Source organism: Calypte anna, chromosome 2 (assembly GCF_003957555.1).
Source record: "Calypte anna isolate BGI_N300 chromosome 2, bCalAnn1_v1.p, whole genome shotgun sequence".
Lineage (NCBI taxonomy): Eukaryota > Metazoa > Chordata > Aves > Apodiformes > Trochilidae > Calypte > Calypte anna.
The window spans coordinates 62875812-62899971 of record NC_044245.1 but is presented as its reverse complement, the minus strand read 5'-3'; the positions used below and the strand labels follow the sequence as shown (position 1 = coordinate 62899971).

The 24160-nt window shown below is 44.4% G+C and overlaps 1 protein-coding gene across 1 annotated transcript in view; it reads right to left on the bottom strand.

Moving 5' to 3' along the window:
• Positions 1-231: 231 nt before the first annotated feature.
• The window catches only part of GMPR (guanosine monophosphate reductase), a 43403-nt gene continuing 19474 nt past the window's right edge, over positions 232-24160 (bottom strand). The window contains exons 6-9 of the mRNA XM_008497140.2: positions 23275-23381; positions 17674-17716; positions 11177-11336; positions 232-2632 (exon numbers count right to left, since the gene is read on the bottom strand). Of these exons, the coding sequence (XP_008495362.1) occupies positions 2452-2632; positions 11177-11336; positions 17674-17716; positions 23275-23381 (491 nt within the window). The 3' untranslated portion in view covers positions 232-2451. The remainder of the gene's footprint in view (positions 2633-11176; positions 11337-17673; positions 17717-23274; positions 23382-24160) is intronic.

Below are 24160 nucleotides of genomic sequence, written 5' to 3'. Positions count from 1 at the left end.
GGAAGGAAAGGGGGTGTAAGAGTGGCCCCTGGCCAGGCTGGCTGTGTAAGTGTGCAGCCTCCCTCCCTGGGGGGGGGGGGGGGGGGGGGGGGGGAGGAGAGGGGGAAGCTCCGAGCTTGCCATGCCTATGCAGAGGCAGCTCCCCTACCCTCCCAGCACCTGCCCTTTGGAAAAGAAACTGTTCTGAAGCTATGTCATAAAGCTGCTCTGCTCAATGTGCATATGACTTTAAAAAAAAATGTTTACAAATATATATTTTATATATGTATACGTATTTCTTAAATTCCATTTAGAAATGTAGCTAAAAAAAGTAGAAAAGCGCTAGCGAGGGTGGGTGAGAGACCAGCAGACTGCTGCACTTCCCACGTATGAAGGCACGAGTGTGGGGACACACCTGTAGTCACCCTGGTCAGGCCTGTGCTGTCATGGTTGAACCCCACTCCTAGCAGAGGTGTTGGTTTGCCTGTGTACCCCTTCCCTTCACAGCACACAAATAAAGCAACAGTGACCACCTCTTGCTGTGCTGATGCAGCGTAGCAGAACTGTCTGTACTCAGGTAAGAGCAGTGTGTGGTTTGTGGTAAAGAAGCCTGGCACCTCGTTAATGTGATGCTTTCAGGCTGGAGGGAACAGAGATCAGGTCCTTTATTTACAGGGCCGCCTTCTCTTCTGTGTTCAGGTTCCTTTATGGTATCTATGTGGGCAGAACAAGTAGTCCTTAAAGCCAGCACAAGCATAACCTGTGTTCACATTAAGGCCATTATGCACCTCCAAAGAAGAGAAAGGGGTCATACCATAATTAAAAATTATGTCATACATGTTGAAAGGAAAACATTTGAAACACCAGGCTATTTAGAAGATATTCTGTGGGGTTTTTTTCTGATGTGCACACAGCACTTCAGAATCACCAGGGATCAGCCTGTGGCCTGGGTCTGTTCCTCTGCATGATCATTGTACCAATCCTTGTGTATGGCTTTTTTGAGCAGTCCAGCATATAAGTTTCTCTTTGCTGTTCTTCTTTCTATAGATGACTCTTTTGCTTTTAAAAGGAAGCCTGCCTCTTTCTACAGGTATCTACAGGAGGGGAGAGCAAGACACTGAAGTACTATCAGCTGTATTACAACCTCAGCAGCACTTTAAAGTAAGTGGCCCAGCATTATTAATTCTGTTGGTGCTCACTTTTACATCATTTATCATAATGAGCTACTGTGGTATTCATGTGGATGCAGTGTGTTTCCTAAGAAATTTCATTGTGATTTATCAATTAATTAGTGGGACATTACAGTTGATTAAAGTGTTACCCAGAGTCTTAAACATTCATTACTGTCTTTGCAGCAAATGCTTTAACTCCATGTCAGCCTACCAGTGTCTTGCAACTGGGGTATTGGGCTGAAAGCTCACTTTTGCTTTTCATGGTGCAAGGACTGCAAAGGAATGGCACCAGATAACTACAAGGGAATTTGATTCTTCCAGCTTCATTCACCAGGCCACAGGCACTGCACAGCACAGCATGTTTACATCTTTGTTAAGTGGATATGAATAAGCAAGGGAAGAGAGTGGGCTTGCAGAGAAACCCCCACCTCCCTTGGTGGAGTTACTGTTGCTGAGCTTCAATGTCTTAAAAATCTGCTCAGAGGGAAGAGGTAAAAGCAAGAACCCAGGTAATTCAGTAACTGATTGCATGAAAAAGCAGGTGAGCTCTGAGATGTTTTCTCCTGAATGACCTCCACAGATGGAGGCAGGGGAGACAGTATGGGTTTGCTACATTCAATGCCAGCTTCTCTGAAGAGGCAAGTCCATTGAGTAGGGAGATTAAGTACAGCAGGACCAGGCCTGTGACCTGAGAGTGAGAGAGGTCTGACATTTTTGTCATCACAGTAAGAAGTCACCAGTAGCCAGGCCTCATCCACCATCCACCTCTAACGTTCTGCAGGCTGGCAGCCATGCCACAAACATCCATTCTGTTGCCAGAACAAAGCTTAAGAGAATTTGATTTTTGATTTCTCTGTGCAATTCCTTGAATCTTTTTCCCTCCCAGCCTGCAGTGTCTGGAGGTCACGCTGCCAGAAGCGGTGGTAGCTGACAGGTCAGTCTTAAAAAAAGGGAATGTGTGTATGTGTGCAGGCATAACAGCCATGTCTGTACAAGCCAGTTCCTGCTAACTGAGGTTTCAGCAGCTATTCAGCAGAGAGGGAGAAAAATCAGGTGAAGAAATATTGATTACAAAATTAAATAGGCACAGCAATAAAAGATGAGGCTATTGCATTTTGAACCAATGGCACTGTGTTAATAGCACGACCTTCCCCTTCCAAATCCCATCTACATTTATCCACTGCCATTCCGAGAGAGGAGAGTTTGCCACTAACACAACATGGAGGAGAAAGCAAAAGAAAACAGCAGCCCTTCCTGCTCCTCTCCTCAGCCCCTCTCTCTCCAGACCCCCAACCCTTGGCTAAGAGAAGACCTGACTGTGTTGCTGGGTGACCCGGATAAATGTTGTTCTTCTGCTCAGTTCCTTGAGTTTGGCAGCTCCCACGTAGGTGCAGGTGGAGCGCAGCCCCCCAAGGATGTCCAGGATGGTGAGTTCCACATCCCCTCTGTATGGGACCTCCACAGTTCTGCCCTCTGAAGCCCTGCAGAAGAGATTAGTTACTTCATTTACAGCAAGATGAAAAACATAACTGTTCACCTGAGCAATCATATGGAGCTTAACACTCTACATGCTGCAGTTTACAAATATTCCCACAGCTTTATTGTTTGCTGGCCTGTTGCAGCTTGGTGATCTCTAGCACTGAAATGCCTCAACTCTACTCACCATCAATGCTGTGAATTAGGAGCAGAAAGATTCTTTTTAGATGCCCCAGTATCCTTCTCTTCAGTATCTGCCTACAAGCAAGTGAAGCTCCCAGGTTTAGGAAAAGGTACATGTGACCTTGAGAGTTTCAAGTTTTAAAGGATAAGGAATGGCCAGGCTCAGGCAATGAACCTCAGGAATGGTGGAGCTGGGTCTCAGCAGGTACCACTCATCCCAGTTCTACAGGGGTTTTGCAGCCCCTGGGTTCTGTCCCATGTCACTGAGCAAATGCAGGTGGACATACTCCAGCTGTCTCCTACCAGCCTGATCCTCTGGAGCCCACAGAGCTGACCCGCTCTGTGGAAAGCTGCTGCAGAGCTGTCCCCTGAAGCTAAAAGGTGAGCCAGTGTAATTCAGGGCCAGAAAAAAAAAAAGAGGTCTGTGTATACTGTCAAGTATGCACGTATGCCAGCACGGACTGCACTGTCGTCAAAAGCACATCTGAAGAGTTACATGATGGAAAGATCCAGGCAAATAACTTTAACCCCTGCCCCTTCAGCTTTCTTCAGCCTCATGCTCAGCAATTCCTCCTGCAGCAGAGTTCCCCAACCACCAGCTGATCTCTCTGGGCTTTAGAGGAAGCTTGTTCTGTATGGCATTCTGGCTCCTTGGAAGGGGGTCTAAGAGAAATGCAGAGGGGAGAGGGGACTACTGTCCTTCTCCCCTACAGAATGGAGAGAGAAATCACATTAGGAATCTGCCATTTTACATGTGGCTTTATTTACATCTCCTTAAACAGGTTGTCTAGGGGATAGTGCAAGAAAGAAAGGGCATGCCTGTTTAGAAGTTCCATTTGCAAATCATTAGCAACAGCGGCTATGTGGAGGTACTTCAGTGAGAGCCTGGCTATCTTTCATTCTGTTAGTTTAAATATGAGGTCAAAGCCCTAGAGAGACAATAAAGAAGGAGTGTTAATATGCCATGTGAATAAGGAACCAGGATTAATCTCCCTACATCTGAAGAGTAATTGCCTTTTTCTTGAAACCCTTAAATAAACACTGTAATAACTGCCCAATGGGAAATCCACGTGCCACTGGCATCCAGCAGACTGCATGGGGCTCACTGGTGCCTTGTAGGGCTGGTGCTGCCTGATGGGACTTCACAGGCTTGTGTTTTCAGCACTAGTGCCAGCAGTAAGAGCAGGCCTGGCCCACAAAACAACACAAAAGAAGTCATGCTGTATCATTCTGGAGCTTGGTTTTTGGCCATGGCCACCACCTCCAGTCAAAGTTGGGAAGTCCAGTCTGGCCTCTGGGGAGCTTCCTGTGAGAATGTGCAAGACAGCGCACAGCCGGGATTTAGGGAAAGCAGTGTGAAATTTAGCTACCAGATTCTGCCAGCTGAAGAGCCCTGGATGTGCTTCTGGGCAAGAAATGCAGGGTTCTGCATTCATGCATGACTGACCATTCAGCTCACGCATGAGTGTCCAAATGATTTATGCATGAATGCCCCTTTAGTTCAAACACGAGTGCCCTGCTAATTCATGCTTGAGCAACATGTGGGGCATAAGTTGCAGGGTTCTGATAGCAGAGAGCTGATGGCACAGGCAGCCCCAGTCACAGTGGTTCAACAGACCTGCAGAGGTGGGAATATAGCTCCTGAGAGCGTGAAGACTTGGCAGTCCTTTGCTCAGAGGAAGTTATAAAAATGTGGGATACTTACAGCCACTGCCCTTGGAAAGTGCCACTGCAGTGGCTATGGTGGTGGTGGGGAGCTTGAGCTTATGGATGCCCCTTTTGGCTTTGGAGACAAAAACCTGTAGGTTTTAGTGGTGAACACTAAGGTCACAGCCCCAAAGCTCTGACAGCTCAAAAGTTGCTATTGCTCTTCTAGCATCAGCTGGTGGGATTCCCTGTTGATCCAAGAGTGACTTACAGATACCATACTGGGGAAGCATGCTGGAAGAGGTGTGTGAGATGAGCTCCATAGAACAGTGTGTCCAGTTTTATGTTCACCCTTGGGAAAAAAAGTGTCAAAAAAGGGATGAAAATTCTCCATGCTTTCACCCTACATGCTTGGAGTAGCAGATATTCCAGAAGGAAAAGGAGGAGGATAGAATGGAAGTGGGACAGAAATCTAGAACTGTGAGTTAAGTAACTGCAAGTGCATCAAAAAGGTCAGCACCCAATTAATGTTATGGCTTTGGAACAAGCCCCAAGAAAGTGAAGCTCTTTAGTGTGTCATCTGACTCCCCAGATGGGGAAATGCCCATGCTGCTGCATGTGAACAGTGTTCACACACACACACTCACACACACACATACACCATTCTGGATGTAAATGAACCCTACAGTTGCTAAACTCAAGAACATACTGGTACCTTCAACAGCAGTGTTAACTTTTCTTTATACAATCTCAGTCATATGTTTTAGAGCTAAAGCACAGTGAATGGCTGCTGTTTTGGTCTTGGTTGTCTGTTTTGAAGGGACAAGTCCTAAATTTTGTAGCAGGTATTCAGATGAAAATGATATTAACCCTGACAGGAGTCCACAGAGGTGAGGCATAGAGTTTGTAATGAGTAAATATTCAAACTGTTGGGGCTTTCTTGCTTATGTGGGGTGTTTTGGGTTTTTTTTGCATATATGGTAAAATTTTGGTATCAAGGGCTGTTGGTGTGACTTGTATGGAAGAAGGCCATGATCTGCTGCATGCCAGTCACAGAGATGGCTCCACCTTACTCTGAAAATGGGGTAAAGCCATTTCAGCCAGCGGGGGAGCACACGAAACCTCTCCTCAAGTGTATTTAAGAAACAGCAGCAGCCACTGGGAGAGGAGACACACCTGAACATGCCTGAGGAGACAATGCAGCTAAAGATGTACTCTCAGAAAGAGGTGCTTCATGAAAATGGTGAGCACTCTCCTTAAAGAGACTGTAGTCCCTGGGCAACCCGTGCCACAGCAGAGACAGCTGCAAAAGGCCCTGTGGCCTGTGGACAATCCATGATGGAGCAGGCACAGTTAGAAGGAGGAGTGGCAGACAGAAGCCATTACACACATGACTACAAGATCCCATGCCACCCCTCTCATCACTGGAAGGAGCTGGGACAGATTGTGATCTGTGGTGAAAGTAAGGGGAGCTGAGACATGGCAGGGCAAAGAGAGGTGTCTGGCTTAAGTGGAGTCTGGAAAAGGGGGAGGAAAGGGGTTGGCTTAAGTGTGTTTTTTTAATAACCCAACAGTGATTACAAGTTTGTCTTAGTCGGCAATATATGAAACCAAGTAGAAAAATCCCCACTTTGAGACAGTTCTGCCAGCAACAAATGCCTGCACACAGGCCATGCATGGATTACAACAAGTGTCACAAAAAGCTGGCACGCTTGGCATAGTTGTACACACCAGTCAGCAGAAACTGCTGAGGGACTTGCAGCTCTGATACCTCTCCTGGTGTTACCACCTGAAATTAACCCCTTCTCAGGAAAGAAAGGTGAAGCAATTGGGACTCTCAACATCTGGAAAGGTGTGCTCAGATGCTCTCAGCAGATGCTCTCTGTCTCTTGCTAGCCACTGCATGGTGAATAGAAAGGGACAAGGGTTTGCTTTAGACTTTTCACACAGGGTCCAGTCTACAGTCTAACCCCTGTCCAGCTCAAGCCTGCTGCTGGCGTGGAGGGCTCTGCATGATGGGTGGGAATCCTGGCAGGGTGGATTGGGGTGAAGCATCCATATGATGGTGCTCTGTCAGCCTGGCAAAACATGAGCCACAATAAAGGGGTCAGGATGCCCCAGCATCAGGCAACCTTATGAGTGGAGCATTTAATAAATGGCAGGAACGGGGGGCAGATCTTCCAGGCTATCATTTGGGATACAGAAAAAGACAGTAAGCAGCAGTCAGCTGCTGGTGCTAGCCTGTCTCTGTGGCCAAAATTCCACCCTACAGCTAGTACAAAGTGCCAAAACCTAGCTTAGTAGCAGCTGTGAATTGCTGAGTGACCACAATGTGAATTGCAGCATTCACACACAAAACCTGTGAAATCTCAAAAGGGTTAACGAAGTAAATTGGCTCTAACTGAAAAATACTGCATGCTTCCCTCTGTTCCTGCTTGCCATATTCCTTTTCTCCCATAAAAGAAAATAATTGCCTTTCAGAAAATCCCAGCTCTTATCCATGTTCCTTGTGGAAAGAGGTGAAAATCCACATAAAAGTAATCAAACCAGGTACATGGATTTTGAACAAAATTAAATAGGATCAACTTGACATATCCATTACAAAAACAATTACTCTCCTGACTTTACTCCCTGCTACAGCAATCTCACCATACCTGTAAATTTTAATTTAACTGTTTGCTGGAGGCTTAAGTTCTCCAGCCAAAATGTGTGATTTTGAGAGGATGCAGTTAAGTGACAAGTAGTCTGATTCTGCAGGGGGGTTCAGCACACTGAACTCCCACTGCCTGAATAAAACATTGTGAGTGCTCAGGCTCTTTTAAAGACGAAGCAGCTTTTGGGGTTAACTGATACAGACTTACAGCTGGGCTTTTTAAATGCATATGAACAATACCCCTGACTTTTTACCTGCTCAGGGTATCCTGAAATTAAAATGCTGATTTAGAACACTTTTAGTTAAAGTTTGCCATAAGCTAAATTACTAAGTGTCTAAACTTTCTCTAACTCTTCCTGTAAGAGTAATTTAAAGCAAAGCCTTGCCCTATTTCAAATCATCCCTTCAATGGTCCATATATTTTCAGTGCTGGGTAACTAAGCAGTTGCTATTTTTAAACCACAGTGATGCTCATCATGCTTGCTAAGCAAGAACAAGACCAAAAGATGGTAGAGGCAGCCAGGTCTGGCTGCAATGCAAAGATGATGAGAATCAGCTCCTTCACAGTTAACAGCCAAGGCTTATAGATACAATGTTTGGAACTATCAGTAGATTGGGGACTCACAAAAAAGCAGTATCTCAGCAGGGACTAAACATTTTAGATTGTGCTTCTGCTCCCTTGTTGCTGAGAAGGTTTCAGAACTCCTTCCTCAGGGGACTCTAAAATCAGGATACAAAACAAAATACAGCTATGGATCAAGCAGAATTTGTGTAGTATTGCCATAAGAAAGGGAAAATGTCTATCTAGACCGAGCTTAAAACAGTGCTCTTCATTCCTGCAAGACATAATGCTTGCATTTTATCTCATTTTTAAGGACAGTGTCAATGAATTCTCCTGCTGGTGATAATTTTTTTTCCAGATCACACATACACCTAACTAGGCAAAGCAGAATTCAACTGCTGCCATATATATCCCTTTGGCTCACTGACACAGCAAGCTTTCCCAAAGTTTTTCCTGCAACTTTCACAAGCTTTGTGGTACTCAGGCCCTAGATGGCTACACAGCACTGAGATCCACATAGCATGCTTGGGATCAGCTTCCATTAACTACAGGCCTGAGCAGCATCAGGACTTTGCCACATCATTACTGTAGTTCAGACAAAAGCTTGCCAGCACCTCTGGGTAACCAGCAGCTGTCAGTTTTAAATTATGAGATAATTACTAGTGCTGTCCACTCAGGCCATTTGTTCAGAGGCTTTGATGACAAGCAAATTTGCTGGGGGATGAAAAAAGCCCCCAAACAACTGTGCAATGCTTCCAGGAACTGGTATATGAGCCTAGAGTTAATCAAAGCTCAGAGATATGCAGCACATCTTTCTGCTGCATCACTTCAGCTTATCTCGGATCCAGATGGCCACTTGTCAACTCTCGTCTTCTGCAAAGAAACAGCCTTGCTTGAAAGCCAAAGCACACTGAACCTGCAGCATCAAAACAGCTTGGCAGGCCAAGCAGGTGGAACCCTGCAACCTGCACCCTCAGCAGGCTTGCTGATGACACCAAACTGTATGGGGAAGTCAAGACGCAGGAGGAAAGGGATGGCATCCAGAGGGACCTGGACAGGCTCCAGAAGTGGGCTTGTGAAAACTGCATGAAGTTCAACAAGGCCAAGTGCAAGGTTCTGCACCTGGGTTGAGGCAATCCCATGCGCCAAAACAGGCTGGGATGAGAAAGGATTGTGGAGCCTCAGCCCTGAGGAGAGAGGCTTGGGGGTGATGGTGGAGCAGAAGCTTAACAGATGTCAATGAAAGGGGCCTACAAGAAAGCTGGGGTAGGGCTTTCTGCACAGGTGTGTATAGAGAGGATAAGGGGAAATTGTTTAAGACTTGAAGAAGGAAGATTTAGGTTATACATTAGGAAAAAACTCTTTCCTGTGAACGCGTGAGATGCTGGAACAGGATGCCCTAGGAAGTTGTGACTGCCCTCTCCCTGGAAGTGTTCAAGACCAGATTGAATGGGGCCTTGAGCAACCTGGTCTGGTGGGAGGTGTCTCTGCCCATGCAGGGGAGTTGGAACTGGATGATCTTTAAGGTCCTTTCCAACCCTATCCATTCTATGAATCTATGAAAGACAGTCACATGGGTTGCTCCCCTAAGCAATCCACTGGCTGTCATCAGCATAGCCAGATATCCTGCAGACAGCACTGCTTTTAATTGGTACAGATGTGGCCCCATATGAGACTAAAAAAGAACATCTTTTCAGCTTCTGATGTGAGCCCCAGAAAGAGAGACATGTGCTCAGGTAAAGTACAATGTACACTCTACTCCAGAAAGACATGTATGTCCTACTTAGGCAGAAGGTAAAGGTATCCCTGTCCTCTTCTCATCCATTAGATGAGAAAATTTCTGGCTTTAAAAATCTGCCAGAATATACATGTTCTCCAACTACAATATTCAATTGTGTATTTTTGCTTATTAAGATTTTTTTTTCCTGTGAAAAACAAATGCCCTTGGAACTTGCCAAAACTCATCAGAAGCTTTTTGGCTCTTATAAAAACTCTTTGCTACCATCTCCCATCCAACTGATTTTCTTTTCTTGAGAAGCCTTCCTCAAAAAGTAGTACTGAGCCAGACTGTGTCTATTAGGAACAGCCTGTCAGGTAAGTGTAGAATCCACAAGCTCTCTCTTTCCACATTTTCACACAGGCTGCTCTTTTAATGAGCCTGGGTTACCTGACAGACCAGGAAAGCTGATGACTTCATTTGTCTCCAGGTCTCTCCAGCACCATGTCTACCACCACCCTGGACATGCTCAAAAAGTGAGTGCATGTGAATCTCATGAGATTCACACAAGGCCAAGTGCAAGGCACTGCACCTGGATCAGGGCACTCCCCAGTATCCATACAGGATGGGGGATGAAGGGTTGAGAGCAGCTCAGGAGTCCTCAGTACAGGAAAGACATGGGGCTCTGGGGTCCAGAGGAGGGCCACAAAAATTATCAGAGGACTGGAGCACCATTCCTATGAGGAAAGACTGAGAGAGTTGGGGTTGTTCAGCCTGGAGAGGAGAAGGCTCCAGGGAGACCTTACTGCAGGCTGTCAGTACTTAGGAGGGGGCTTATAAGAAAGACAGGGACAAACTTTTTAGCAGGGCCTGTTGTGATAGGACAAGGGAAAACTAAAGGAGCGTAGAAATTTTTTACAATGAGTGATTCCAGTAAATCACTGGAATAGGTTGCCCAGAGAAGTGGTTGAGGCTCTCCTTGTAAATATTCAAAGTCAGGTTGGATGGGACTCTGAGAACCCTGATCTAATTCAAGATGTCCCTGCTCATTGCAAGGGGAGAAAGTTGGAGATAACCTTTTAAGGTGTCTTCCATCCCAAACTGTTCTATGATGCTGTGGTTTAGGCTTAAGGAGACAGATGTAAATGCTCTGAAGTAGGCTGTGTCTTATCACTTCATTAAGTGCTAAGTGAACTAATGCACCTTTTATGGAACATTTTAACTCCATAGAAGTGGCAGACCACCTGCCACTGAGAGGGCTTTGGAGGGTCTGGGCCTTCATTACTGTTATGGCTGTAAGTCAGCTCCATACTGAGGAAACCTCATCTGAGCTTCACTGATTCACCAGGCACCCACTTTTTGCAATTGGAAGGGAGCATGTGGGCCAGCTAGGAACCTGTACCCCAACAGGACACCCAACCTGCAAAAGCAGAGAGCCAGAAACTGCAGCCTAGCATGCCATGTTCCAGCACTTAAATTCCCACGTGTCTCCAAGAGACCTGTAAGATCCATAATGACTTCCCAGACCATACACCTAGTGCTGCAGTGACAGGACACTGTGATGGATGCAGCTGAGTAAAGATGGTTGCACTCACCCAACTCCTTCTCCCTGTCTCCCTCTTTATGTCATCCCTCCCTCAAATCTGCTGCTCTGAATGTTGGTTAACAGCTTCCAAAACGGGAACAGAGGCATGGGCCTGTTTCCAACAGATGCCTTTTGCACAGTTCTGTTCCACAAGTTACTGGCTGGATGGATCACTGCAATCACTCCTGTGTGGAATTCATACCTGTATTCAGCAACCCCTCCTGCGTGCTTCTTCATGGCTGTATCAGAGCTCATTCCATAGAAGAGTTTCACCTTCTTGCCATTCTTTTCCATAATCTCTCCAGCACACTGGTCGTGGCCTGCAAACATTCCTCCAAGCATGACAAAATCAGCACCAGCTCCTGTGATCAGCAAAGTGACATGTAAGAAAGCAGAGAAAGGAAAAAAGGGTGAAGACAAAGCAAGAACATAGTGGCCTCCAAAAACAATAGCCAGCCCTAAATCGTTTGGTACAGAGAGTCCCCTCCTGTAACAAATGCAGCAAACTTGGAAGAAATACTGTACTGAAGAACTGACACATGATGAAATTATTTGGTATTTTAAATGGAAAGAATCCTCTTTGGTTGTGGTGAGAAAGTTGCATATTATTCTACTCAACCTCACACTCTTCATTTTCAAATTAAGTTTTAACCCTTTACTTCATAACAGTATCTGAGCACAGTTCCTTATTAAATACTACTGTGACTGCAGAAGTCAGAAGCCCTAAACACAGGGCTGGGACCCATGGAGCTCCTGTACCTGAGTACAGAAAAGAAGACCAGTCCTCCTTCCAGACCTGTCTAGGCTACAAATCTGTGAGTAGAACTCTACACTTAATGAAGGCAAACTCATGAATGTAATGTACTCGTCCCTCCACTAATATAAAACAAGCAGATTTTGTTAATTAAGTGATGGATTTTTTTAAGTCCATCAGCCATATGTGTTCAGTGCAGGTCTGAGTGATCCCTTGTCAAAGAGCTATGGATGGGTCTGTATTTGATTCCTGTTGTTTCAAAACTCCAGGCCAAGGGCCTCTACCCCTAGGTTCTGTGCTTCTCAGCATGCACAACAAAGGAGGTCTAACCCATAGCTACAACTTCTAAATATGTTCCAGATACTGAATAACAACACTGAATACTCAATCATTCCTGTTCAGTCTCTCTATCTCCCCTGGCTTTGCAAATCATTAAATCAGTTCCACTGGGAGTAAGATCAGGAAGAAGGTTTTTGGAATCACTCTTGATTTTCTACTGTGATTTCCAATATTTCCAGCTGGGCTGGAACTATTCCACCAGCAGCTCCTCTTGTAATATTTTGGCATATCTAGCCTTGCTCAGAAAAGTTTGGTTTTCACTCTTGTATGAGCCTGTGGTGATCCATCCCTGAAACAAAGCACTTTCCTGATCAGAAATTCAATGTGGATGTGTTAAAGCAGGCCTCCCCTCTGCCCAGATTCTTCCCAAAATTGTCTAAAGAACTGGACTACAAAACTCACTTCACAGAAAGCAGATGAGCCTGAACTAACTCAGACCCACTATGAACATGTCCAAAGTCTGGGGAGATCCCAGGCTAGGTAAGTCTGACATTAGGATTTGCTCGGATCTGTCTCACTGTCTAAACATTAACACTGAACCTTTAAAGTAAAATCATTATCAGTTCTGCTCAGCTTCCGCCACTTTTAAAAGCTCTGAAGACAAACCTGAATTTCAGAATATTCTGATCTAAGATACATGACAACTGTGGAGTGTGCACTGCTTCATAAAAGCCAGTTCCTTCCCTTCACCCCTTTGCCAAAGGGCAGACCCAGCAGCAAAGCCAGGGAGTGGAGCACGCAGCTGCTCTGCTGACCTCACCTCCTTTTCCCTGGTTGTTGTTTGAAGGGAACAGTATGTTCGTGGTTCAAGGATATTAAAAACGAGGCTTGTACAAATCTGCTGAGCACATCACAAGCATTATTTATAGCCAGGCACCCATTCAGGTGTCCTGTCATGCCAGCTACCTGGCAGATTTTTCCTGCGTTCTCTTTCTTCAGATGGCTGAGTTTTAAAGGCTCAGTTTGACTCACATCTGATACTATTATTAATCTGCCAAAAACAAAGGGAATGCTCATCCTTTAAGACATCCTCAGTTATTGGTGGGGAGCTCCTGCTGTTACCTGGCACATCTTTGCTACACCTTTGCAAAAAATAAGTACCCTGGGAAATCTAGTTGATGTCTTCTTAATGAGTGCAAGAAAACATTGTGAGGAAGGAGAGATGGATTTGGGGTCAGATTTCAAAGAGGGTGTTTAAACAAGTCATAGGCCTGCCAAAGGATACCCTGGACTCTTGGCCTTGTCAATACTAACCCCTGATCCCAAATTCTAGTCCTGTCTCTGGCTGTGGGTCTCACAGCCTCCAAATTATTTATGCAAAACAGTCACAATAACTTTACACTTCAGAATCACAGAATTCTGGTTCCTGTGCATTTGAGTTTCTATTTCTTATGTTTCTATTGACTGCGTATTTTGGGAGGAAAGCAAATGTGTTTGAATTACAGGATTAAAACTCATCCAACTTGAGTAACTTTTGCAAACTACAACATAATTCATCAAATTCTTCCAGAAGAAAGGAGCTATTTTACAGCAGAGGTGGCACGTCTTAACATTGGAATGATACATGCCCAGTGCCCTGAAGCTCCTGGAATGACAAGCCCATATTAAACACACTTTTCCAGTACTGTCCAAAACTTTCCACTCTGCCTCAGTGTTGCAAAGATTTCTGAAAGTCTCAAGTCTGTGCCACTATTTTCCTGCCAGTTAACTCCAACTAGGAGGCTGTGGTTTTCAGCATAGTCTTTCTTTACTTATGCATGGCTTTTTGTATGACAGAAGCACTTGTGAGGCTTTAACACCTGGCTGCAGTCGTTCATTCTCAAGCACAGATAGCAGTGTGCCATCATTTTAGGTTGTGGGGTAACTGGGAACACAAGGCAACAACCCCCTAGATAATACAGGATGTGATGGGGTACCCTGATTGTAAGCATCCCAGTAGCTCTCCCAGGGTTTGCCAGATCAGTTCTGTTCCTACATGATGCCACTTCAATGCTCTGACTTCCCCCTTGAGGCCTACGTTTTACCTGGGCTGATTTCTGCTCATCCACATTTCTCTTTCAAGCTGTTATAGAGTATGTGTGCTGATACCAGCCCAGTCTTGCAGCACTTGCACAGTTATGCTGGATCTGGATGGAGTCCCTCAGATGTCTTTTATATGCCTGATAATACAAGTTACAGATAACCAGATTGGCTTTGCACAAATTCAGCTGGAGTCAGCCTGGATCTGTAGCCTGGGCAGCCCTCCAGACAGATGCAGTGTAATTCTGCCTGGACCACAGCTGACCCTGGAATCAACATTCACCTGTGCTCCAGCTGAGTTAGCAAGACTTTGCAACAGTAGGTATACACACAGCTATTGAAAACATTAAAAAAAGCCAGTATGATCTGTCACGTATATTTTGGAAACAGTGTATGTCCCCAGTTGACTTTTCCACATGATTTTTTCTTCCTTTTCCTTCCCTGCTCCTGTATCTCTTCTCACAACTGCTGTAAGGAACAGCAGTACTGTGTTAAAGATGCTGGCATAGGATTCAAAAGGCACATTCTGTTCCTGGCTCTGTCACAAAAATATATGTGACCTCAGGCAATTGAACTTAGCATTTCTGTGCTTTGACTTCTCAACTTAAAAAAAGGAGACAGTAGTGCCTCCCTGGGGCTTTCTGAGAAATGTGTCCATGTTATCAGCCTTTCCAAGGGTGCAGTTATATCAACAACCTGAGCTCAGCACAAGGTTCTTTACTGATTTCTCTGATTCCTGTACAAAAACACATCTTTTTTTTTTTTTTTTTTTTTCCTGACTAACCCATGTCTTTTCCATTATCATCTCCCATACCCAGCTGGCTGTAACATCTTCAGTTTACCACATCTAGACCAGGTTCCCATCCAGCATTTTCAGAATTACAAGTCTCTCCCAAAGTATCTATCACTTCTGGCATTTTGGTCTCCCACCTTCAGTGCTTCTCTGTTCCTTGCCTTTTTTAATAGGCAATTATATTTATAACAATATCTAGTATTTTAATACTGTTTCCCCTCTGTCAAAATGCCCAGTCTGTCTGATTCTTGACACCACTCAATAGTGTCACCTTCCACTTGTAAAGTTTCTCAGCATCTTCTTCATGGTTCTTCACAATTCTTCTCTTGTACTCAATCCACTATATTCCTCCTGTTTCCATGACCTTCAGAGAACCATAGAATCATTCTGGTTGGAAAAAACTTTTAAGATCATCAAGTCCCACCATTAACCTAGCACACTGCCAACCAAGTCCATCATTAAGCCATGTCCCTTGCCTCCTCCAATCACATATTCAGCCATTGGTCAATGCTGGATTTCGCATCCAGGAGACTCTTCCACACTTCTTATGACTGAATGGCTGCTTTGTCACTACTTTATAATGATCCACCAAAATGAGACAGTATAATCACTTTAACCTAAAGTCCTCTTTGGGCCTCCTGTCCATGCTTTGTCCAGGCCTCCATCCCCTGGTGGAAAAGTACCCCTGTGTGTTTTAGCACTCTGTCTCTGCTATCCAATATATTTATCTAACTCCTCCCCACCACGAGGCTCTCAGCAAGCAGAGGTCTGAGCCAGACAACTCAGTATCAAGGCTTTGGCTTGTAAATTCTGGCCATGGGGGCCTTCTACTATGTGCCTGACGTAGCCAATCGCCTCTGCAGCATTCAGTAAACACTGATAGCAGTAACATTACCTAGTAGCTTATCTTTCCACCCACCTTTGACAAATGCACACCTGGCTACAGCCAGTCAGATGTCCACAATGTCTTACCTCAATTACACATAGGGAGGCACGGTAAGTTTATTGCCTCAGGGGAATCTCTTTCAGTTCCAGCCCTGTGCTTGTGACACACAGCTCTGACTGATCTGCCTGGCCTACTGTCAGAGTTACTGCCTGTACAACCTCAGCTTTCTCATGCTCCTCTGTCCCAGGGACAACCCATGGTAGCCTTCACACACACTACTGAATCCCAGCATCTTCAGACAACCATCAAGGCCAGAATCACCCCATTCACAGGTTTCAAGCAAGTTTCTGTTCAGTTAGCCCGAAGAGGCTACCAAGGACCCTTCAGACTTGCTATAAACATCACAAAGGGAAAACATTATAAACACTTTGAAGTTGCTTCCTGTTGTCCTAACTTCTGGAAATGTTCTTGTTGAAGTAAGACCTTTTCCAGGGGGCAGGTTTCTGTTCAGGCAGCTGGGAACGCAGTGAGGTTGCAATCTCAGTTCCCAAGCTCCCAGCTACTACAGTGCCAGCAAGAACAGGTCAAGCTGCGCAGTCAGACAAAGTCAGGCAGAACAAAGGTCTCAGTGCAGGTGGCATGATGTCAGAGTGGGCTGGGCTGAGGTGTTTTCTTAATATAATCTTACTGTGAGAGAGGGTGGATGCTGCTGTTCAGCTATGTAAGAATCACCCAACTGGAAGTATCTATCCCTTAGGTTACATCACCTACTGGGTAACACAAAGGTGATGTGAAATCTTGTGACTGAGCAGATTCCTTGCTGGTAGCAATCACTCCACAGCTGTGCTTGAAATTCTCCAATTAAATCTTCCTTGTCATCTGACCTGTGTAAAACCGGGACCTGTCTGCAAATTTAGAAAGCAGATTTTGGTTTCAACCTTTCCAGGAGGCCCCAGAGTTTTTCTTGGCAGGTATGTAATCTGAGTTAAGGCTTGCCCCTGCTCTCTGTCCTTGCAAAACTTCCTGACAAGCAGACATGCTGTATCATAATGTGCTATTTCTTGTAGCACACCACCCTGAAATTGCAATGAAAAACTGTGCTGTCTGACTGGATTCTGAGTGTTACCCCACTGAGGCATCTCCAAAGGGTCTGGCATTTTAGGGGGTGTCTTTAAATGTCCTGTCAGCCCAAGATGTGTTCAGCACCTGCTTCACATATTCTGCTGCAACAAGGTTATGACTAAGCCACAATCCTGACCTTGACCCCCAACACCAATGTAAGTTTCATGCCCAACAGAAAATACTCATAGATTACATTTTCTATTCTATCAACAAGAGCTGAAGCAATTCACTGAAACTATTGGCATGAGAGCAAAATCTGTTAATAATTAACTTAGATGTTTTAGACATCTGCTCAGCTCTAGGGGATACAGTATAAATAAAATCTCATCTCTTCAAGTGGACAGCTGATCCCACGATCATCTCTAGGGACCTGGCCTGCCTTTTTGTTTTGTTCTTCTGTCCAACACACATTCCACCAGCTCATCGTCCATTCAAGGCCCAGGTCAGCCAGATATGGCAATGTTACAGACATCCTTGAACCCTACTCAGAAGAAACCCTTATCAGTTTTCTTCATATTCCTGTACCAGTGGCTGTATCCCATGCATACGTTGCAGACAGTTTCTAAATAGGACTTCGACCACTGTACATTTTGCACTGCAGAATTCGGACTGTCTGGTCCAAAGAGCAAATTCACGTCTGCTGTGGTAATATCACTGGAGTCAACCACAAGGACGAATGTAACCTATCACTGATTACACATTCTGGGTCAAATTGACTCCTGCACCACTGCTTACACTGCTGGAGGAAGAAGGAGTGTAAGGGGAGGCACCGAGCCCTGTCCTTACCAAACGCTTTGGCGACATCTCCTGGGCAGCTGCATCCACCATCCTGCACAAAGAAAAGAGGACAGTGAGTGCCAGTGGGCTCACTCGGGGACCCAATGAGCACTGGTGCTCTGCCACCTGCAGCAGAACGGCCCCATTGGTGCCACTGGTACACGTCATCCTGGCCGAGTTTTTAGGAAATCCATAGTATCTGTTGCATTCCTTCCTTAGGCTCGCTTACTCCACGGTACAGCCTGCAAATAATACCACTTGTAACAGCAGCAATGCCAGTTCCTGACTACTATTTCCTAAATCCCCAAAACTGGGAGAAAAAAACAAAAACAAACCTATGATGATAATCTGAATCATTCCCTGCCATTTAATGAAAGGCTATGTGATTCAGAGCTACAAGTCCTTACCTTAAACCACTGAAGATGTATAAAATCTCTTTCTCAGCAGTTTACAATACATTAAAAGGTCATGGGGGGGAGGGTGAGGAAATATGCCATCAGATATGTTGGATTTTGATTTGGTAATCTCTGAGCAGATCAGGTAATCTTTGGTAAATGAAAATGAATCTCTCATACTCCCACTGTTTGCTATGGGTTTGGTAAAGAAACACCACCACAGTGAGATCTTCAGCATTTTAGACCTATGCGTTTCAGTCTCAGTGGAAAGAAGTGACTGATGAGGGGGTTTCAGTTGCAGGAAGGGAAATCAAGTACATGTGAGAGGGCTGTAAAAAAGGAATGGCATATAGCAGAGCTCATCACGGCCTATGGTTCTTGAGGTTTTGTAGAGGTCTGAGCATCAGAAGAAAGATCCTTCTACCCTATACAGCCATTGTGCTGAGAGGGCTCCCCATTCCTTTGATGTTTAAGGGCTGTTGCAGACTGCTGACAGCTTTCTGCTTTTTGAGTAGCTATTCCCCAGACTTCTACGGTTACTTCATTTTGTTTCACCTCTCTGTTGGCAGACGTGCATGACATGACCTGTGGCAGAGCACAGCCAGATACCCCCACCGTCAGCCATTTCAGAGCTGACTTTCGTGGGTAGCTGGCAGTGGGGCTGTGTGTTAGAACCTCTGTGAGCAGAAAAGGAGCCAGACACAAACTGAGCAGGTAGATCTGAAAGTGAGTGGCTTTTCAAAGGGCATCCCTCTGCAAACAGTGCCTGGTATAAGTTTAAAGGCTTTTATTCCATTTGTTGATAACCTCTAGCACATTATGACTTTAGTTGAGCTAGACACTCTTGCTGTCAGCTCCAGAAAGGAGTTCTGGGCTGACAGCTGAATCTCTCTCTCCTGTTAAGGGTTCTGCCTGTGCAATTCTTCCCCTCTGACAAGTTTGTCAGAGCCTGGAGGAGGGTGTGAGTGTGTGTGCATGTGTCAGGGGAGGAAGAGCTGAAGTAGAAAGAGAGGTCTAATAATCTTCAAACTGTAGCGTCAGGAACTTGCCTGACTCTTACTCTCTAACTGAGATAGGTTGGCTATGAATGCTCTTTCATAGATGGGTTTCAGACTCTTCTTGTTGGGTGGCTCAGTGTCTGACTTTAATAATTAAGCCAGTAGTAACAGTAATGGAGGATTTATGCTCTCAGAAGTATCATGAAGATGGAGGCCTTACTGTGTAACCATTCATCATAGTTTTCAGAAAATACCACTCAGCAAATTACAAAATGCTGAGCAGATTAAGACACTTTTCCAAAAGCTCATAAGGTACCATTAAGATAAGAGGAACCAATGATGATGATTCACAGATCTTCCTTGATCTGTAGATGTCTCCACTTATTCACATAAGCAGGTAAATACGGTGATTCACAGATAGAGAAACAAAAAGGGGACATACTAAGCAGTAATGCCAGAAGATGATATATAATAAAGCTATATGCATTAAACCACTTCATTCCATGTGAAAAATCAAGCACTCTATTTAGAAAATAAGACTGTACTTCTGTTGCATTCAGTCTGTGAAGCTTTCACTTGCAGCTCAGCTAGTCCCAAGAGGGGCCTGGGTCTGGACTGGAAATTGCTTCTAAAATTGCTGGGCTACAGTTAGGAAGCTTGTTGCATGCTCAGCCTCTGCCTCGGGATCCTAGGGAAACATATGTGCACCAATTGCCCTGTGAATTGAGGAGGACTGGTATTATCATTCTGAAGCAAGTCTACTGGAAAGGGTGGCCATGGGGCCTGAAGAGGGCATGATTCTGAGGTCAGAGGGTGCTTACTGAAGCTGAAGGTGAGAGGAAAACTGTTTTCCAGTCACCACAATTATTTTAACATGGCTAAAATATTATTTTCCCCAGATAGTTCTCAGGACAGATCTAACATTTAACAACAACAAAATTTAGCCTGAAGAAAAGAAAAGCAGTATGGAAAACCAGTTTTAACTTTAATTTAAAAAAAAATTTAAACCGGTATTAACCAGAATATTTAATATTATATGCAAACTGTAAGTTTATAACTATGATTTATGTTTCAAGCTACTTTATAATAAACCATATAACCAGCCCTTCCTACAGTATTAGAAAACATATAGGTACTTATTATGCAGAAGATAAATAAAGTATGTGACATACACAGCAGTAGAAATAATACATATGGTGCTTTATTCTGAACTACATATGCTGGGCATATTTCTGTGTGGAGAATGTTCTGCATAGAAGAAGAGATGGTACAGAAGTAGCTGGGTGAAGAAACTCTTAGTCATCCTTTTCACAGAATGTTGGTGTCCCATCACACAGTCAGGGTGAAGGTGAAACAGGGATCTCTATCCCATGATAGCCAAGTGAGAGAGAACACATGCAAGGATGCTTTCCATTCCTCACATTGCTGTCTTACTAGAATACGTGACTTGCCTCTCTACCCAGCACAGTAGCTCTATGACCTACAAGAAACAGAAACTTTATCTCAAGTAGGACATTTCTTACAGAGCTCTTCTGCTAAATGTCTCCTCCACTGTAACTCACTGATGCACCTTCTCAAGGCCAATGGATTAGCAGGAATGAAAAATGAGACCATTGGCTCCCAGACAAATAGCATGGGACAGAAACAGTGCCTGTGTCTTACACAGGGTTTCCTCTCTTCTTTCAGTGAGTCATGAAAGATTAATTTCTGAGGTAAGCTTTTAGTCTTGAAGATAATTTAGCATGAGGAAAGTAACTACTGCAATTTCACCTCCCCCTTCTTTGTGTGCCTCTAGAGAGACACCAGGCGTTTACTTGGCCTACCAAGTTTACCTAAAAAATGTCACCTTCTTTGTCAATGTATCAGCTCCAAAAATCATAAATGATTACTTCTGTAATAAAAACTTGTTTAAAATAGCGGTTTGTGCTGCCATCTCAGCAGAGCTACCGAAGAATGGGCTTCAAGTGTGCTCTGATCCTTGCAGTGCCTGTACTGTGCTCAGTACTGTCACTGTCTCATTCTGTGGGTGAGACTTCTTTCCCTTCATAACCTAGTTTACCAGTGTAACAAGAAAGTGGAGCAATTAAATGAAGGCACTGGAAAATACAGAAGCAGATACAAGAAAGAACCCCGAGGGACTAACTCACATCACACCATCAGGTATGGTCTACATGAAGACAGCTGCTAGGATTTGAACCTTCTCACATCCTCCCTGCCATTTCCATATCAATATAACAAAAAACCTGCTGGACATATTTACTCCTACCAAACTGTCAGATAGCTGAGAAAGAGGTCTCCTTTGACTCAGGGTGTGCCCCTTCCTGAATCTACATAATGACAGCAGTGACACATTTTGAAGGATGTCATGTATGCTTGTTGCAAATTATGTACTTAGGCTTGCTCCCATATGGTGTTTTTCCCTCAGGAGGACACTTCTCTCTTACGATACTCTTGCCAGAGCTCTGACAATGACCATGCAGTCCAGAGTTTTCTTTCCCTAATAAAAACACCAATACCTATCTGAATGCTGCAGAATTCGGGCATTATTTCCTCACCCTTCCTTTAGTCTCTTTAGCCTAGGTGACAGAGTTGAGCTGTAGTGGTGTTAGAGACCCTGGTTACAGCCAAAGGCCCTGATGTTGGAGCAGACAGGGATTAAATTGCCCTCCTATACTCACTCGCCCTGTAGTGGCTACAGGATTGGGCTCACTAAAGCCAATATGACCTAAGCAGGTCAGAAACTCATCCACCTGCAAAGTAATGAAGGAGAAGAGGAGTAGCACAAAACTGTCTAATTTTTTAGCTGTTCAAATACACTCCCCATTTTCCTGTAAAATCAGGATAGTAGTGTTATTCTGTGGGTTCCTAGCAGAAAATGATTATTACAGAACTAGGATGGGTCTCTCAGCACCACTGCTTGGATGGCACCTATAGCTATCCAGTCTTCATAGTAATGAGTCAGTCCTTCATGCTCTACTGCACACATGTTCTGCTGCCTGCAGTAGGCATAAACATTTGTAATACTGCCCAAGTCATAAAACTGCACACTGTTTTTCTTTTTTTCTGCAAGAATTCATACAGAGGAACTGCAGAGAGGCGGGAATGAAAAAGCATCAACAGCAAAGGGTAAGAGAAATCTGACTGTAATGAATACTTGTTTTCCTGCTCCATTATACCCACAGCTCCAAGAAATATAGTCAAGTCCTTTTCCCATTCACAGTCAGTTTGTCCTCCTCTCCCCTCCTTCCTCAACAACACACAGATACCAGTCACTGCTGGGTCAAACAAATCAGGTCCTTCCAGTCATTTCACTTGGCAGTAGGACTAAAATTCAATGTATGATCTCTTTTAGAGCCACAGAGACAGACTGCTGGCTGTGAGGGTACCTGTATGCACAGCATGATGGTTAACCCCAGTGCCTTCCAGATCACCCCACAGGCAGCCTGACACAGTTAGGGGCACACTGGCTGGGCATGCTAAGCACACAGACCTTTGGGTGTTGCAGATAGCAGGACATTTGGGTGGCTCAGGCTCAGTCTGAGGCCATGCTTACAGTTCTACTTTTTCTACGTGTGAAGCTGGTCTTGCTGGTAGAGTGGAAATTGCTGTTAGCAGGCAATACAGATACACACGTTTTCCTCCATGGGCTCACTATTTCCCCAGAGCTTTGTGAGTACGTAAGTGGCTCACATGCCAGCTGTGCTTAACAGAGCCACCTCTCAAACATGCCAGCCCTTGCACTGACAGCTCTTGTGAGGATGCTATCTGAATCAGTCTTGCTACTAGGGCACAGATGGGCTTATATTGTTTTACCTTGTATTCTACTCTACTACCTGCCTGTCCCTCAGCCTCACTCCCTGGGGAAAGCCATGTTTGTATTTCACTTATTTTTCAGAAATCTTTCATAGGAATTACTGTTTGCTTCAATGTGAAAGCACTGTCAAACTTCCTATTCTGCTCCATTACAGATTACTCCATTCAAGGAGTGAGAAACAGCTTTCCAAAGGCACAAACACGAGTGAGATGCCCAAGTCTTGTTAAACATTAGAGGCTTCTTTACCTTTAAATCTCCACTGACTACTCTAGGAGCTAGTACAGGGGTCAACTGGAGAAGACAGCAGTATAGCCTTTAACATGCAGAGTGCTTGATGGTTTGATTCCCCTTTTCCACAACAATTGGCACAGTGGGAACCTGAGAGTAGGTGGAATTTACTTACAGAGATGATATGTCCTTTCAAGCCATGTGCTGAGTCTGCACACTCAATAACGGCACTTAGCTGTGGATAGCCCACTCCTGTCTTAATCCGAGTGGTACACACAGAACCTAGACAAGAGAATGAGAGCAAAATACATAGTCCATTAGGCTGACAGAAGAGATACAGCTTGTTTTCTTTTTTTTCTTGTGGAAAAAAAGAAGTGTTTCTGTATTAGTTTTTCCTTCAAGAAGTCAACATTGGCTTCTCATGGATAAAAGAAACACACAGAAACTTGAGTTTTGAAATGCTATCACACCACTTCATGGGAGTTTTAATTGAGGTGACTGATATCCCCACTTTCTTCTCTAGGGCCACAATTTCCAGTCTGAGTTTCATCAGTAATGTTTCCTGCTGAGGGATTTACTGCATCATGAGAAATCAAATCACCCTGAGGTGCTGGAAGGGAAGAGAGACAAAAGGACAAGAGTCACAGCCCATGAGACTCAGCAGCAGCATTTAATAACTGAATATTTCTTCCAATAAATACTTCTCTCTCTTTTTTATTTTGTTTGTTTGCTTGTTTTATGGGGTTTTGTTGTTTTTGTTTTGGTTTGGGTTTTGGGGGGTTTTTTGTTTTGTTTTGGTGGCTATTTAGCACAAGGGAGAGAAACTCATCTTTTGTCTAATACTTGAAGCAGAAATATTTGATTGATTGTAATGGTTGAGAATATCAGAAAATCAGCACACAGCATTTAGAAAGTGAGATAAGCAATCAGAAAGTTACATATACATAAAACTCCAATTATAGTTCAACATGGTAACATGGCGATATATCTTCTGGAACACTGTCTCTATTTTTCTCAAATCAAGAATTCAAATTGAGGACTGCTTTTTTGCCAGTCCAGGT